At 36.3% G+C, this 18,824-nt stretch overlaps 1 gene segment (V, D, J or C); it reads right to left on the bottom strand.

The window, feature by feature from the left end:
* Positions 1–110: 110 nt before the first annotated feature.
* LOC101787334 (T-cell receptor gamma chain C region C10.5-like) lies at positions 111–10,909 on the bottom strand (the record flags this gene model as incomplete). The annotated part of the segment is given in 6 exon segments: positions 111–667; positions 2,754–2,798; positions 3,522–3,569; positions 5,052–5,099; positions 7,037–7,366; positions 10,843–10,909. Coding segments are annotated over 6 exon segments (681 nt in total), but the record flags the coding sequence as incomplete, so codon positions are not given.
* Between the last annotated feature and the right edge of the window lie 7,915 nt (positions 10,910–18,824).

Below are 18,824 nucleotides of genomic sequence, written 5' to 3'. Positions count from 1 at the left end.
GTTGAAGCCTCATTAACCTTGAGCTCTCAGTGTCATGGATCAGTTATGCAATTTCTCACTTTGACTTTCAATTAAACTCCAACAAATTGAGATACAAATGGCCCAAGGAAGACTTTTGGTATGCTTTTTATTGTATTATTAATATTAAAATAGTATAGTTCAACAGCAAAGAAGACCCTGTCAGGGTGGACTGAATGGAGGTTTCCAGGGGTGACCCAGCCCACAGCAGTGAGACCCTGACTAGAAGCAGTGAGCTGTGCCCACCAAGGCTGAGGATGTGGACTGGCTAGAGGGGGTGTGGGGGCTGTGGAGGGATGGGGCTCAGGGGCCCCACAGTTAAACCTTGTTGTGACAGAGGGAAGTCATGGAGTTTGCCCACTTTTTGGGAAATCCTTGTGCTATGACAGACTAATGTGCATGTGGCCTTTAGAAGTTCCAGCAAGCTTGGCATACCCACAGCAGATGCTGCTGGGGACAGAAAAGAGAAACGGTGGAGACACCATGGCCCCTTGTGCCTCCATCTGTCAGGTGCTCTTCCCATCACAGCAGACAGCTGACCTTCTGCACAGACAGAAGGTGACTAGGACCCCGTGGAGCGCACTCTTGAGCAGCAGCAGGAGGTACGTGTAATAGGCAGAGGTGCTGGTGAACTGTTGTTGCAACAAATCTAGAAGAAATCAGGTCATGAGTTTCAGCTCTACATGTGACAGCACAGGACACATCCTGGGGAGGTGTCACAGGTGTTCATTTCTGATGTCCTGCACTGAAGGAACACCACCCCTCACACCCATACCCAAAGGTCAGCATCTACCACTCCCATCAGGACCACCATGGGCAAGATTCAGCTTGAAACTCAACTTGATTAACAACCTCTACAGGGTTACCTAGAACCTTCTTAATATTAAATAGATCCATAGTTAATAAGTGAGTCCAATGAGGAAAAGTATGTGTGATAACTTGGAGAATTTTTTCATTCCAAACATTTTTCTAATACTTAAAGATAATATTTATGAACCATTGAGCAAATACCAACCAGCACTTTGACAGTTTTGAAAGTAAATCTTATGTAATGTTTATAAAAATCTATAAGAGCAAAAGGAAAGGAAGGAGGAGGAAGAAAGAGGGGAAGAGTTTTCATTTATATTTTACAATCAAATCATTTTGCACAGTAAGAATATTTTTGATATCATCTATTACTAAGTGACAGCCCCAGATTTTTACCTCAGAATATGACATTGAAAAACACGTTATCTGTTCTGCATCTCAAATGTAACAAAAAGCATAACTATAAAGATGAACTATTAACTTAGAAGCATTTGAGTGATTATATACGGCACATGCTATGAGATGTAGAGAAACAGGACAATCCAGGGTAAAACATTGTTGTACACAATGAGCTGGGTGGGAGATTTTGGAAAAAAGGAACAATATAGAAAATGTGAGAAAGTGGTTAATCCAGAGTCTCTGAGATGTACAGTGGCTGTGACCACTGCTGTGTCTTTGGTAAGCATCTCTTATTTGTGCTAATATGTTTTTGGGTAATTACAGTCCAAGATCCTTCATAGTTCTATGAGAAATATATGAGGACCAATCATGGTTACAGATAATGACAATGGGTCACGGCGCTTGTATAATTAATCCCAAGGCCAATTCTTTCCCTGGAAAAATTATCATTTTTGCATGGTCCATCTTCAGAATTGGAACTCCTGAATCACTAGCTCTTGAGTAGAAAGGAATCTCTATGAGTCTGTTCCTAACTCTCTACCCTTGGTCAAGAAAGGGTTATCTCCTGCCTCATTGCCTAGAGTAACAGCTGAAGTCGGGAGCCTCATGAACATTAGAAACAGAGGAAAGCTCAGAAGGGGCAGCCAGTATTTGAATCATGGTACACATGAAGGGAGGAAGGGCCGGAAACTAGTATTGATCTGCTAAATGGATCGCTATGTTGGACATTTGTCATCTGAGCCCTGATCTCTCCAGTAACTGAGTCTGGTGTAATTCTTCTAGGTTGGTCAATGAACAAGTTATTTGTTACTTGCAAATGACATTTGTTTCCCATGTTCTCACCACTGATAGCTAAGAGTACTGTGCTGTACCAAGTAGCGACTCAGAAGGCACACACTTCCCACCCTGCCACATCTCCTTCCTGGCCTGGGCTCTTGGCTTTGGAGTGTTTTGCCCTGTGACTCCATCACAGGAGAGGAAGAGCATGGGATGAGCAAGGATATGAACTCTTCGTTTTAGGGCCTAAAATGAAACTCCAGATGTGGCAGTGTGTTTTCCCTCACTTTCCTCACCTGTGAAATGGGGTGAAAATGATTTTGCAGAGACAGGAGCATTGGGAGGGTCAGCCAGGAAACCCAGGCACTCACAGCCCATGGCCTTCCGTACACACAGTACTCGGTGCCAGTTCACCTCACTAGTGACTTCAAAAATGTCTAGGTTTCTCTGGCTATTATGCTTTCCTTATTCGTTAGAAATAGTAAACGTGTGAATGAATGAATGAAGTCCTTTGTTCAGATGGTTTAAAGGATGTCACTGGGTCCTCTAAGTGCAGTCACATCCTACTTAAGTCACTAGTTTACCATGTGAATATGGAAGCGAAGCATTAATGGACCATGTGATACTATTTTGCAAAGTCTCATCTCACTGATTTTACTAATTTAATATTAAGCCAAGGCATCTTCAATTGAGATTTTTAAGGGAAAAAAAGCTGAAGCATGATATGAAGGTAATTAGAGAGTAAAACTTACCATTTACATCTTTCAAGGACATTCCTGCTTCAGTGCAATTGACAACTAGAAGATAGGAGAGCAAATATTTGACAGTTATTCTTATCTGTTGTTTGGCATCGTGTGTGTAATTATTTTGATGGAGGCACAATAGAGATAACTCCATAAATAGAGTTAATGTCCATAAGCACTAATACATGCTAATTGATCACTTCTGGGCCAGGCACTGTGTGTGTTTCACTCAGATATTATTTTTTACTTCCCCAATAATGCCTAAGTCAGTTGTACCCTAATCAGCTCCACGTTATGAATGAGGAACTAAATTGAAACACTTTACCAAAAAATCTTCTAGTATCTTAATCATTCTCAGTAAGTGGCATTTTATTAAAAATCCATAGACTTTGGGCTGGGGGTTTAGCTCAGCGGCATAAGCGCCTGCCTTGCAAGCAGGCAACCGTGAGTTCGATCCCTGGTACTGATAAAAAATAAATAAATAGACAAATAAATAAATAAATCCAGAAACTGATTGTTTTAGCACAATTCTTTCGATAAAAGAGAGATAAGCTTGGTTTTCTATTTCTTTGAATAAAATTTGAGGGGAGAATTCTCTTTATCTACCTTGACAGTTAGGAAATGATGAATTAATTTAAACTATCATTCATAGTGTATCCCATAACATGTAGTCATGCTGGATTTTTTAGCTAAAACAGAAAAGGGCAAATAAAATGATAAGGGGTTAATATAAAAATAGACTATCATGAGATCCAGGCAGACATACATGAAACTTACCACTTCCATCTTCCAGACTGGCTTCTCTCAGATTAATAGTGGGAGCAACTACAAGAAATGAGACCAAGTAGTAGTCAGTTATTTGTGCCTGTTATTTGAAAGGGTGTATATGAATGTGTGTGCATAAATAAATATGTATGAATAGTTAGATGGATAGAGTCTTGGCACACAGACAAAAGAGTGTTTCATTTTTTTTTCTAATTAACAAAATATTTTTTGCAGTTCTGGGGATGGAACCCAAGCCTCCTTGAGTGCTAGGTGAGGCCTCTGTACTACTGAGCTCCAGCTCCAGCCTGGGACAGTGATTAAAAATATGGACCCCACAGAGACAAATATAATTGGTCCATAAATACGCCATACACTGAAGAATAAACAGCACATTGGAAGCTTTGTAGACTTTAGCGTTCTTTTCTTCCATGCTGTCTAAAGTGAGTCTGTCCAGTGCTAGAACTGACTGCAGTGTTGGGTGCTTTTAAAGGAGTCTGACTTAGAGAAATTTCCCACCTAAGCAGAGGAAAGTAGCCTATCTTTTAAATCATGCATATCCCCACTACCTCTGAGGCATTCACAGGACTTTCTGAAGACCATGTGCTTGTGAACATGAAGACATCAACATTAATACAAGGTAACAGCGATTCAGTAATCATTTCTGGACCAGGCACTGGGCTAAATACTTCCCCTGCATCATCTTGTTTAAATCTCCAGTAACACTTAAGTGATTTGTATCATGCACAGTTCCATTTCACTAATTAAGAAATAACTTAAAGAGTACAGGGAACTCATATCAAGAAAGGCAGGGCCAGTATGCAAAGGATCTTGTTAATAAAAGATACAGTGTTGGTGAATCTATGGCATACACTTTTTTCTTTATTTAGACAGAAGATGCTAATGAATGAGCTGGTTTTTTTCTTAACCAAACCCTCATTATTCAGGCTTAATTGCAGTGTTTGGCACTTTGTGAAAAATAAGTAGGTTTTTGAGCTGCAGTTCGGGCATTTTTTCTCTAGGAAGTTCACCATCACCGAAGACATGTAGAGAGTACTTTGTAAAGCTAATGCATGGAAAGCTAAAGAAAATAATTAATGAGAACACATTTCTACCATTGTGGACACGATGAAAAATCTAGTATTTTCATCATTCTTAGCAAATGGATTTCTTCTTTATTACAGAAGCTGAACACTTCAGTGAAATTCCTTGTGGGAATAGATAGATAGATGAAGTCTACATCTACAGTTCTCTGAATAAAACAAAGTGAGTGTTGTATTTATCTAAGATCAAAAAACAAAACTCAAATAACTGGATATCATGTTTTCTCCAGTCAGGAGAAACAACAGACACACAACTGAATGTAGTCTCTTTCTTGAACTAATTGAGAGTACGTTGTTGTATTCTCTAGTTAACAAGCATCTCATACCAGGATCAGTAATATACTATGATAAGGTAAAGGAATTTGTAGGGAAGGTAAAAAGTTAAAATGGTCAAGGAAAGTGAAAAAAGGTGCAGAAAAGACAGACATGCACGCAAAATTACCGTTTTTGTCTTTCAATCCAGCTCCTCTAAGATTAATAGAATCGACAACTAAGAGAAATGAGAGCAAATAGTAATCAGTTACTCAAGCCTGTTATTTACCAGAACAACATGTGTACATATGCATATATTTTGCATGTGCATATATAGATTTGTGTAATCTGCTGACAGGAGGAGAAATTGACATTAAAAACATGAGCCCTATAATTCCAAAACAAATCATCTCTCTGTAATTCCATAGATATTTCATAAATTATATTGACCCATGGGAAGATATCAATGATACATTAGCTTTGCATCTCTTTAAAGTCTCTTCATTTATTTGTGTTTTATGTGTTACTTTTTAGTTTTTATTTAAAATAAAACTAAGAAGCAGCACTAGAAAACTACTGTAGAATGACATTGATAGAATGCCTTCCTTAACAATGTTGCTATGAGAAATTCATAAAACACATTAGTTTATGTAAATGATTCCAAATAAAACCTTATTAAACTAGAACCACTCTCTCTCCCTCATAGTATTCATTACCACAGAATTTAATATGCATTTTAGTTTTCCCTGATAGCTACAAAAAATCAGAACCTAATTGGACACTTAAACACTAGGGGTTACATTAACATGGGATTCTGCATTATCTTCCTCCTCTCTCTTTCTTAGCAATGAAATAGAATATCAGAGCTATTTTTGTACTTGTATTTAAGTTTGTTTTAGAAAAGATGTAAAAATACAATGCATTTCTAAATAAATGCATGGAAGTTATATTTTGAAAGGCTAATGTTTTCTTGATACCATTTCATTTGTTCTTCCTCATTGCCCCGTGGAAAGATGGGCAGCATGGAGACCTCACTGGTCACTGTAGAAACCTGAGTTCCTAGAGAATGGAAACTCACAGACAAATGTGGATGGCTAGTGACAAAGATCTTCATGGTTTTATCATGTGAATATTTCCCAGTGGTGCCAAAGGGCTTATTAACCACAGAGGAAAGACCAAGAGGATCCCTTCCCATGGCCACTTCAAGGTTTTCAGCTGTTGCTTCTGAACTGTGATGCACAGTGAGTGACAGGACCACTGGCAAGCTACACATCTTTAAGCCTTGGCCGGGCAATGTGGACCTGTGCCTCACTGCATTGAATGCATTGGTTTTGATATTGACCCAAGGTCAATTTAGTGCGTGACCTTGAGTAACTGGGGAAAGAGCATTCTCTCTTCACTGCAGTGAATCTATCTGGGACACTAACTCCCTTGACTATTGTTATCCACCTTGTCATTCAGGCCTGACATAAACTAGTAACGCAAAAATGTTACGCAGTTACATTTGGTGATGGTGTGTAAGACATTCATGATGGCGAATAGAAGTAAGCTTGTATATATTAGCCCCTGCCAAGCTTAAATTATGAAATTATGTCTCGAGTGATACATGAAATAAAAATCAAAACAACTCAGGTCAAGCATAAAACTACAGTGGCCATGATCATACTGCTTTATTGAACTGAGACCTGGCTTTTTCTAGTGAGCACCATTTTGTTATGTAAGAATCCATTCTTCATAAATAAAACTTTCTTCTTCATAAATAAAACTTTGTGCATGGCACCATTTAAGTGGGTGCCTTTGGTGGACATTTCTGAATGGCATAATATTGCTCTTATTTCTAAATCAAGGAAAGTGTTCAAAATGGAACACTTAGCCTGTTATCAGGCGCTTTCATATGTGTTGCGTGGTTGAATCCATATATAATGCTTAACATGGCATATATTTTAATATTTCAGATGTAGAAACAGAGGCTGAGAAAGCTTAAGTAAATTTTTTTGTTTGTTTTCTCAAAGCCTCTATAATTTTCATACTATGGAAAATAACAGGGCATTTGTGTTACCACTAAATTTAGTGAGATTTTAAAAAGATGTGTTTTTCTTCATTAATAGTTCGTAAAAAAGATTAAGATTTACTTTCAAATACTTATTCTGGAAGATGACATTTATATATACATACCTTGATTCACTGAAGGAAAGAGAATCTCATTTTCAACTCCTCCACTGTTTTTCTCATGTTTGACGACACACTTGTACTCTTTAGCCCTCGAACTTCCTGCCACTGTTAGCCAGCTAAACTTCATGTAGGTGTCTTTAGTTTTCATGGTATCTCCCTGCTGGGACTTGAGAATCACATTGCTATCTTTTTCTTTCCAATATACCTTAATATCTTCAGGGAAAAAATTCTCCAGTAGACAAAGGTATGTCCCAGCCTGGTGGAAATTTGTTTCTGCGATTGAAGGAAGAAACATAGTGGGCTTGGGAGAAACGTCTATGTTGAACATTTTATCTGTGGGAGAAAATGGAGCATCAGTAAAGAGAATTATTAGAGAAACACAAGCACTTTGAGAATTATTAGAGAAACACAAGCACATTATTAGAGAAACACAGGCACCAGGCTCACAGTGATGGGAAGCTGAGCTGGCTTTGAATGAGCGTGCACAGTGGCTTTTCACCATCACAGGATGCAAGACACTGACTTTTTTTTTTACCTCATTGATGTGCAAAGAGGTTGAAGCAATTAAGAAGCTGGCAAAATGTAGCTATTAGGTGGCAGAGCCTGGGACTGAAGTTGACCTTTGTCCTTTTTCTATGTGTTCTCGTGGGGTAGGATTTTTAATTATTCGTAAACAAGGTATCTGATATTTATGAGCTCATTCACTTTTTTGTGTCTCTTTTGTTTCCTTGAAATGGAGAATGTTTCCATTCTGGGTGTCAGTGCAAGAGGAGGAGGCTACTCACTGGGATGCTATCCCTAGAGATGAGGATCTGTGGTGCCTTCCAAAAGGCATCTCTTTCCTAACATTTGCCGCTTGTTCTGGCCAAGTAACTGTCATTCTTATGTTCTGCTATCTTGTGCAACCCACTTTTCATGTGCCTGATTCTGGGATGCACCCTGAATGCACCCCGTCTCTTTTTCATGGGTATAAATACCAAGAGAAGATTTTAATTTTAATTTTTGTAGTGATGCTATCATTTCTTTTAATGAGACTCCCATTCCACAGATACCTATGGTCTAACAAACTGGTCTTGCCTCAAATATGAAGCCCATGCTTACCTAGACATTTCTGGGGTTCTCCCCATTAAATTCTTGTTGCACATAAAATTTTCCCAACTAACTCCTCTGGGAACTGGAGTTAGCTGTACTTCCTAATATATCACAGCATTTTAAATTTAGAGGCAAAATAGCAACATTTTCAAAAGTTCTAAAAAAAAAGCTTTACGAATTGTTTTTAAAAATGCTACTGTGTTAGTCTTACCAGTTAAGGAACTTACCCAAATTTCATTTTCCTTACTTACTGTTCACTAAACACATATTTCACTTTGGAAATTCTTTCAAAATTCAAGTGATATTAGCTATATGCCACAGGTATATTTTTCACCCTTTGATTAATACGATTTGACCCCATTAAGGAACAGGACTATACATAGCTGTGCATCCAATATCTCTCTCCCCAAACTTAGTATTTTTGCCTACAGTGATAATGACTTGTTTTAGAGTTACACTATTCTCTTTATCATGCATACTGAATAAAGCCTATGAGTAACTGGTGCAAGGTTGAAAGTCATGGTTCTGGAGTTATTAGCAGACACAATGTCAAAATATGTAACAAAGCTTCGTATGTTCACAAAGCCACATAATAAGTATCTGAAATGTTAGTGGATTGCACATTCATTTTTAATCCAATATTTTACAGAACTTCCTAGTTTCATTTCCCATCAAGACTCAATAGCCAATACCCTCTTTAGGCTACTTTCAAGTTAGTCTAACAACTCATAAATATACACAATCAGCAAGCAAATAATGTAAGTATTTCTGAGCATGTAGTGAAAATATTTGGTGTTATATTTATCTTGGCTTCATACATCTTGCTTTCAGTTAATTTGTAAGGCAACGTATATTTTTCCAACCATGTACTTTATTGTAGTGTGTCATAGCAGATAAAATTAAAATTTCAGTTGTGCATTCTATTCATGTAATTATACTCTAAGTCAACATATTAAGTCTAATTTTCATCTTAGATGCTTGTGTTTCTTCATAAGAGAGCTTCAAATTCATCATCACAAAGAAATTAAAAATCAAATGATGAACTGGGAAAAGTTCTTTACAGTAGCACAGCCTTCATGCCTCTTGTTATCTCTTTCTTATAAAGAGGATAAAATGAATCTTTAACTTTCATAACTTTCTCAGTGCAATAGTGAGCTAAGCATTAAACAACATACTTGCCTTATGGTTAGTATCTACACTCTGCATTCCTACTTCTTATACCCCATGATCTTCTTAGAATGATTTTAAATGTACATATTTAGGAATTTCCCACCATCAAAACTTTTTTTACTATGTGTAGATTATCCATTTTTTGAATATTGAGTTGAATGGTTATCGCATATCTTATTTATTTGAATAACAAATAAATCTGCCTATTTCATCTGTCTACCTATCTGTCTATCTGTCAGTCTGTCTATCTATCTTCCTAGTAAAACAATGTATTTGGAGTTAAATTACCTAAGTTTGTATTTTAAGATGCAGCAATATGAATTGTGTGTGTGTGTGTGTATATATATATATATATATATATATATTTATCAAGTATCACAGGCACAGTCTTTTGAATGTATTATATTGCAAATCTATACATGACTTATTCAAGTCTTCTCTCTTCTTTCATAAAATTGTTACATAACATTTAAACATGCATTTCAGATATATGACAAATTTCCTGCCATATTTAGTTGAGTTATATTTATTGATTATCTTCTATATGAATTTATAGAAATTCATATTTTCTATATGAAATTCTTCTCTGGTCTAAATGGGGAGAAACCTAATTTTACAGACTGAAAATCTTGGGGCCAATGAATACTGGTGACCTTTTCTTATGGTCTGTCTGTACTTGTGAGCTGTACCTGAGGCTTTCTCAATTGATTCTGAGCTGGGCAGTTTAAATACGTGATCCCAAGTTTGTGCATTCTAGCCTGTTTCTCTTTCATAAAAGATGAAGATTTACATCATATAGAGCCATAACAGTTTTGAAAAACATATTGTACTTTCGTTTGTTGCCAAGTAATGAAATATCTAAAGGGATATAAATATCTCCAGACTCCTATTTTGTGGGCAGATAGTAAGATACTTTACATTTCAGCAGTTAGAAGCACAACTCAATCCTATGGAGAACTTCTCCTCTGTTTTGCTGAAAACTCATCTCTGGACTGGATGATATATTCCTTTTTAACTTTTTAACAGGAACATGTATTGGAAAATTTACGAAGAACTTTTTTTTACATTATCACATTTAATTCTCATATAATCTTGCTGCGATTTTAACTCATTTTGTAGATTAGGAAATTGAAGCCAACCAATAATCATCTATACTCACTAACGTGTTAATTATGGAGCTTAAACTCTAGGTCTTCCTAACAACTGCCACATTCAGACTTTCCCACAACAAACTTGGCCATGAGGAAATGGATCAATCTGCTCCACTGAGTCAATCATAGATTTACCCTTAATAATGAACTGTGTTTCAGAGTCAACACTTTAACAATATCACTACATATATGATGGGAGCACTTAACAGAAGTTTACACATACAGAAAGCCACTGTACATGCATTTCTTTACATAATAATTTCTACTACAATCTCTCCTAAGATTTTTACACTGAATTCCTTTCATAGTCTCCTTTTTCTAACCATCTTATATTTCCAGTAAGATCATCTCTCACCTTCTGTTATCTTATAAAAGCTGGGTTACTCTGATACATACCTGTGACAACAAGTTTTGTTCCTCTGCCGAAGTTTTTCACATAATACACACAGTGATGGGACCCATATCAAAAACCTTACACTAGTTTCGTGTCACTGAGTTCTTCAGATTCTATTGGCTGCATGTGGCTTGGAATTCTGTAGAGCCCAGGTTTCTGATCCTGCTTTATTTTGGCCACAGCAAGTCATATAGCTGAGAAATTGAATAACTGAAGTTCCTGGTGCTCTGTTTATCTTAAAACAGCAATGTCAACATAAATAACTCAGCATGGCTACCTCCCTGCAGTGGCAGTAAAACAAACCATGGTGCAATTTGATTAAAAATACTGGAAAAACACAAGAGGAAATTATTGTCATCACTGATATTATCAACTTGTTTGCTGTTTGCACTCCAAAATTACATTATTTATTCAGTCAACACATGTTTGCAGTACCTAATGGTTACAGTAGCTTCTGTGGAGTTGCTGCATGTACAGAACACATTTTATTTACGCTTTCATCCTCTCTCATTCCTCCTCCATCTCTCTACTTTCTATTATCTGTCTTTTATTTTGCTTTCTGTTTATATCTTAGATTTTTCATCTAAAAAAACCCAAGTGATATTTCAGCTTGTGGGTCTGGTTTGGAAGCTGTATGGAAAGGATCTCATTAGGATCTCAAGGTGTAACCTTTTTCCTATATATGATTCAAGTGTTTATTTCTTTATGACATCAGAGTGCTCCATGGTGTGGAAATACCAAGTTTTCTTTCTCTATTCATCTGTTGATGGACATACAGGCTGCTCCCAGGATTTAGCCACGATGAATTGTGTTTTAATAAAAATTTACTCTCATGGGACAGAGCCTTTCCCTTCCCCATAGATGTTCCACATTTTGGTCTTGTGATTCCAGCCGTGGTAGCTAGAGTGGGAAACATGTTCATCTCTCCTCAGTTTGCCTGCATCTGACTGGAGTCTGCACATGCAAAACTCAGTTTGCAACTCCCAGCCTGGCCTTTCCAAAAAGGGTGACTACAGAGGCTTGGTCCTCAGTGTCACTTAGATGACTAAGTGCTATCTGCCTGGCTCTATCTATGTGTTGAAGTCTCCATCTGTGTGTGACATTGCTCTAATGCTCCGGTGATGTGCAATGGCTTATGTAAGGATTGCTTCCTGCATCCTCCAAAATGAATGCTGAAGGCACTTTTCACTCTACGCTTAACAATGTCCTCCCAGAGGAATCATATGTCAAAGTCCTGGTCTAATATTATAATGCAAAAACATCAGAATTGAAAATCTGGTGTGTGTCTTATCAGTCGATAACAAGTATGTACTCCTCTGAACATTTATTCCACCTTTGAGCATGAAATGGCACTGTTTCGTGTTAAACAATCCCTGATTTATTTCTTCTTTCCATACAGCTTTGACTTTTTCTTGATGGTCTGTCTGTACTTGTGAGCTGCACCTGAGGCTTTCTCATTTGATTCTGAGCTAGGCAGTTTAAATACGTGACCCCAAGTTTGTGCATTCTAGCGTTTTTCTCTTCCTACCTAGAGTTCTTATTGTGCTGTGAGTTCTCACCCAGATAAGGTAAGAACTTCCACAAGGGATGGAAGGTATGTCTGCAGATGTTGGCTCTGTGATAGAACCTCAGACCTGCTGAATTTAAACAGATAGTGTTGGAATATAAGATGAGTCTTTGTGTGCCTAAATTATCTTTCTCAATAATAAGGATTGCTGTGTGGTACATTGTGTGTGTAGCCTCTCAGGTGCAAAGATATTCTTCTGGTACTCTGACTCAAAAATATAAGCTGGGCACAAAATCAACCTAAAATGATCTTAGTTTATACTGCTTTTGGAGATAGTACTGATATAAGAAAGCAAAGGAATCTAACATGTGTTTGGTATTATTACTTGGGATTAAAATCTATATAGTTTATACTTAATACATAAAGATGATGATAATGAATGAAAAAATAATTTTCTTTCATTTTGTAAGTGGATAATTGGCTTGGGGGCTAAACATTGTCTTGCTATCATGTGAGTATTCCAAATGAGCGCTCAACCAAAGGAACACAGAAAGATGCTGAGAAAATTTTTAACGAAATTTCACTAAACACCTAACTACATAAAGTAAAAAGAAAAACTGAGGAGAAAATCATAGGTTAGTGGCATATGTATTAAGAACTATTAGTTTTTGTAAAAGAACTATCTTTTATATCATTATATGATGACTATAATCCTTGTTTACTTTGAAGTACAAATTGAATAGTGTCAAATTAATATAGTTTCAGCATATCCTATTGTCAGTGCTAGCTTACTGTATCTTTTGAAGAATTTTCTATTTAATCTATGTTTTAATGGTTATATTTGTTATATTTTAAAGAATTTTATATCATTCATTTGATCAATAAAAATTATTAAAAATTTTAAATGAAATTTAAGAAAAAATAGTGTAGCTAAGTTGATATTTGTTTTGATACAATTAACTGTGTGGGTATAAATCAATTAAAATTAAGCATTATAGATAGAAATGTAGCCATATTATCTACGTGCCCATAAGTTTATATAACCAAGGTATGAAAAAAATCCTCTTTTTTTATTTAATAGACAACTACTCAGAAACGGATGATCATTTTGCATTTAGCCAAATAATATCCAAGGTTATGCCTGTTAAATCCTAATCACTTTTGGAAGCAAGTACTATTAGTATTAGAAATTAAAAAGCATGTTGCAGATACTAATCACATATTCATATGTGAGTTGTTTATTAGGTGGTGATTACTAAATTTATCAATATTCCTGAATTTATATACATTTGAATTGAATCATCTACCAACTGCCAGCTATTGAGAAAGTTAACTTACATATTTAATTTCAATTAATCCTTATGACATTCCCTTATGATATACCTCATTATCCTCAGTGTGCAAGTCAACTAAGAATGAGAAGTTTCAAATCATGTTCAGTTAGTGAATAATATATAGACATTTGTGAAGAATGTCCATGAGATAGTGTAAAGAAAAAAAAGAACCATTTCTATTATTGTCTATTATATTCCTAATATAGTAAAACAAAAATAAAATCTACATACATACAATAAATAGTGGACATATAACAAAATAACAGTTGCATCAATAAGAATTTTTTCTTTATGTATTTTACAATTTGTCTAAACTTAGCAAGAATTGTAATCCCTTTAATACAGTAATAACTGTTGAATCAGAATTTACTTGCTGATAGATGGGTACATAGACCATCATAGGCCCAGAAGTCATAATTCAGAATCCAAATTACATCCTTCCATGTATTTCTTAAAATAATTTCCCAGAGATCTTATAATTTTGCCAGTGTAACCATCATTTAATTTAACTGCTACATCTTGCAATGGATCCATTTGTAAAAAGAGGGCTAGATAGTGGTTTGGAATTTAAAAGATAATTTCTTCATATAATCTCAACCACTAAGGAAAGTGATACAGTTGGATAGACAGACAGACAGATAGATAGATAGATAGATGCATACATATATACATACATAGATTGATAGATATTTGATTTCTAATGTTTTATCAACTTTATAAAAATCTCTCAAAACTTCCACTTCAGTAGACCCAATGAGCTAGAATAATCTTTGGGGGATGGCTTCCCTTATCTATGTAAAGCTGGCAAAGAAAATCAAATTGCTTGCACTGAATTTTAAAAAGAAAAAAATGTATTTTTGTAATTCTTGAGTAGTATCAACAGTGAAGTGTTTTGACATTTGGTGTTATTCATCCTGGAGCCAAAAGCAAACATTTAAGTCTGTGACCAAGTGGCAAGTATAAGAGATCTCTTTTTTTCTCATTGATCACTTCTAGAGTAAAATAAAATATGAAATTCAAAGATTTTATAAAACTTCCAAGAGAAAAGTAACAAACAAATGTAATTCCTCCATTCCCTGGGAACTCACAGTGACTCTAAATTCCTTACTGATATCTCCCATGCTGGGTCAGAGACAGAACTGCTCCGAAGCACCTGGACCACGTCCCTTGGCCCCTCCAGAGATCCCACTGTAAAAAGGGCCCAGTCTAGGAGCCATTCCAATAACTCTGAGCCAGCATCTTCCCTGCAGCCTCCAGCCCCTGCATTCCTGTCTTCCCTGGCCACTATGCTGGGTAGAACTAAAGAAAATTGCTTGTAACTTTGAGTTTTGTGACAACACCAGAACTCTGGTGATTCCTCCCTTTACTTATACATCATCTTTAAAAATCCCTCAAAATAGCCTTGTGCACTTTTTAACATTTACATAAAAAGATAAATTGGCTCTGCCAACATTAAACAAAGACAGAGCTCAAAGAAAATTAAGTAGACTTGTGTTTACTTAGGAAAGTGCCTACTCTGCCTGGTCAGCATGGGTTACAGCTGCTCTCCTGCATCATGTACTTAGGGAAATCTGGTTTTATCTTCTCTCAGGAGTGCAAGAAGTTCTATGTCTCTTCCCTTAACTGTTTTATTTCCTTCAGGTCAGTTCTTGACCTCAAGTATAATTTTAGTTATTTAATATTTCTTGAATTTCAAGAAGAACCAATGCTAATAAACATGTATTATAGCAATTGATAAATGTATATTCAATATGAATTACAGATACTTTTGTCTTCCTATAGACATAAGCTTGGAAATTGGATTGATTGTAAAGCAACTCCTTTTTTGAATACAATTCCTCTTGATAGTAGACTTCTGAATTGTTTTACAGTGTCAATACTCAATGATGATCTTAATCAGTTCATGTTCTGAGTCCCAGAATATATCAGACTAAGATGAGTTTTAGGATGAATATTTTTTCCTCTAAACCATATGTCATTTATTCACTATTGGAATAGAAATAGCAGAAAGTTACTTACCAGGGGGAGTTGCTATAAACTTAGTCTCTCCTGCTATCCCGCTGTCCAGAAGGTCTTCATAAAATCTCAGCTACTTCCTAAGCTTCATGCTTGACCAGAAGCTTCACAACTTTATCCTTGTATCAACTTTCTGGGCTCCTCAGGACATTCTTGAAAATAGTTTTTGTAGCTTGTGAGAGCTTTTAAGAGTTCTCCTAAACTGATTTTTAAACTGTCCATTTCCATTGGGGCGCTGGCCATTGGGAAAGGCCAAAAAGAAAGGAAATACTAGGTCCAGGCATAGGAGAGACCTACAGCATCTGGGCAACCAACTACTTGTCTTAGTTTCCAGAAAAAGTATTCTGATGTCTTTTATTTTTCATTTGCTTGTTTTTGTTCTACATTTCCAGGTATTCCTTTGTGTTGAAACCATTCAGAGATCCCATCAAAGAAAAGGCGTTTTATGTTCTCACAAACACCAGGACCCCTCTGTCATTAATTTGGGAGTAAATTTATGAAAAGAGGAAACTCTTCAGTAACTGAAGATGGAATTGTGCCAACACAACTGAGAACGTTAACGAAGGTCTCCACTTTCAATAAAACCACATGTACCATGAAGAATCATCATTAGGACAATGCCAAGTGTCAAAATAAGGTTGTGATGACATCTTTTTTTTGGTGTAACAATAACATTTAGAATTATATCACCCATGAAATTACAGATTTCTTATTTAACATAAAATGTGGAAAAAGTTCTAGGCTTATGATATACTAAAAGAAAACACCTCTTGGAAGCGATTCTGTGATCCTACATCGCATATCTCAGAGGATAGAGGAAGAAAATTCACAGAATCATCCAAATCCTCACATGAGCACAGGTGAGGTGTGCAGCTGCTCCAGTGACCCCCTGGCCACTCCAGGCCTGCTCTTTTCTGGCCAAAGTTCTAAAAGCAGACACTGCCTCTGCCCCTGTGCTTTGAGAAATGAATGAAGCAGTGATGGACCTGAGTTCATTCAAAGCAAATCACAGTTACCAATGCAACCAGTGAAAACAAGAAAAATGAGATAAAAGCTATGTTTGAAAAAGTTTTGTAAATATTTAAATTACAATAACAACAACAATAATAGTAATACTTATTTACTGGAAATATTTCCTTATATAAGGTAAGTTGTATTTACATAAACTGTCGGTTTCCCTTTGCACATGACCGATGTCCACTCAGTCCCTTTTGTCTGCAGTTTTTATTCTTCCAAGACCAAGAGGAAAATACTCAGAAGCTGTAAGAACAGTCTTTATTTCCATAACTATGAGGAATTAAGTAATAAAATACAAAGGAATGACTAATGAATCACATAATCTCTTATTAAATTATAAGAAAACACAAATTAAGATATACAATGAAGTTTTACTAATGGTTTTTAATGAAACATGAATAAATGTATTTATGAAGGAAAAACTATTATAAAATGCTGATACTCTATAAATTCATGTATAAATTTACTGTAATTTTAATAGGATTTACATTTTAAAATTTACTTAGTTACTCTGGGATGTGAGCTCAGAAGTAGACTAAATAAAGTTCCTAAATTATATACTGATTCATAAACATTCCATAATGTGAAAAGGATTATTTAAAAAATAGTAGTAGATGCATTGTGGCATAGTAGTTCCTAGTGCTTATTATAAAGCTACTGATACAATATGCCAATCATATAAAACTAACACAATCGTAAAATGATAATAAAATTAAAGAAAAACATTGATGTAAATAAATATTTAAAATATTAGGAAGCATTTTCAAACTGCAAAGAAATGATAGATAATTTTAAAACTTGCAGTAAACAAGTGTTACCTTTGATAAGCTATATAACTCATCTCTTATCAAGTAGATTCAAAAGATGAAAATGAAGGTGCCCCCTGCCAAGCTCCATGTGTGTCCAGGAGAACGGTTGCATCATTGCGGAGAGAAGCACAGATTGGGAACGAGGCGAAAGCTCCCTTGAGTACATTGATTTAGAAGAAGTAATAGTGTGCAAAATTTTTCAAATAAATATGTATTTGTAAATAAGTAAACAACTACTATCTATAATGTGTACTTCTGGGGGATTTTAGGGAGGAATGATCTACGATAGGTTCTGTACTTTGAGGAGATAAAAAACAGGAGTGGAAAGGAGGGCAGAGCTACTCAGAGAGCACTTCTGGTGACACAGACCTGTGATGGAGGTGATCACCCCAAGTCAGCAGAGTCAAAAAGACCTATGTGTCCTGTTGTAATAATGGAGACTTCAGGGTGGCTGCTGCAATGAACATCAACAGGTTTATTTGAGTTTAAAGAAGATTTTCATGAAAGAATTTAAATTACCACTTAGGAGGGATAGTGAAAGGAAGATGTATTGAAGTGAGAATGATTGGGTTTAGATAGCAGTGCTTCCTAGTGAGGTGAGCTTGGGTGCTCACACTTCTCAGAACCTTAGTTTTTCCTAATGTGTGAGATGGAGCTGATAAGTCCCATTTCTCAGTACCCTGTAAGGTTTAAATGAAACCGTGTGTTATGAATTAAAAACTGGTGGTCAACTTAACACCAGCGAAATTAAATCAGCATGGTGCTGAGTGTAGATAGTCCAACTGAGGAAAGACGCCAGCATAAATAGAGATGTGGAGATGAGTGGGCTGTTGTGGGTTCTCCTACGTGTTGCTGTTTGAGCTGTTGGTTCTCCTGGAGGAGCTCACCATGACTAGCTTCACCAGTGTGAGAGTTCAACCATTGTCACTGGAGGAGCTCAGAGAATAGGTTTATTTTTGTTCATCCCCTTCTGTAGTCAGCTAAATCCAAGGCAGAAGCAGGATGGTAGAAGGGTCTTGTGGAAGAAAGCCACTCTTCCAGGAAGAAGAGAGAATAGAGAAGCCAGTGAGGGAGATACACTATTGTAGGTCATGCCCCAAGACCCACATCTTCCAACCAAGATCCACTGGCCATCAGTGCACTCAGTCACTGAACACACCAGTGGATGAATCTACTGATGAACACGCTGTCCTTGCGATCCAGTCACCTTCCAAGGACATGAGACTCTGAGGAGGAATTTCAGATCTAAACCATAATAATCTGCACAGTGATACCTGCGTCATTTTATCATGTCTCGAGTG

This window comes from Cavia porcellus, unplaced genomic scaffold (assembly GCF_034190915.1).
Source record: "Cavia porcellus strain 051 isolate PalLab524CR breed Dunkin Hartley unplaced genomic scaffold, mCavPor4.1 scaffold_23, whole genome shotgun sequence".
In the NCBI taxonomy this organism is placed as follows: Eukaryota; Metazoa; Chordata; class Mammalia; order Rodentia; family Caviidae; genus Cavia; species Cavia porcellus.
The sequence above is the reverse complement of the archived record's forward strand: the minus strand, read 5'-3'. Positions and strand labels throughout refer to the sequence as shown.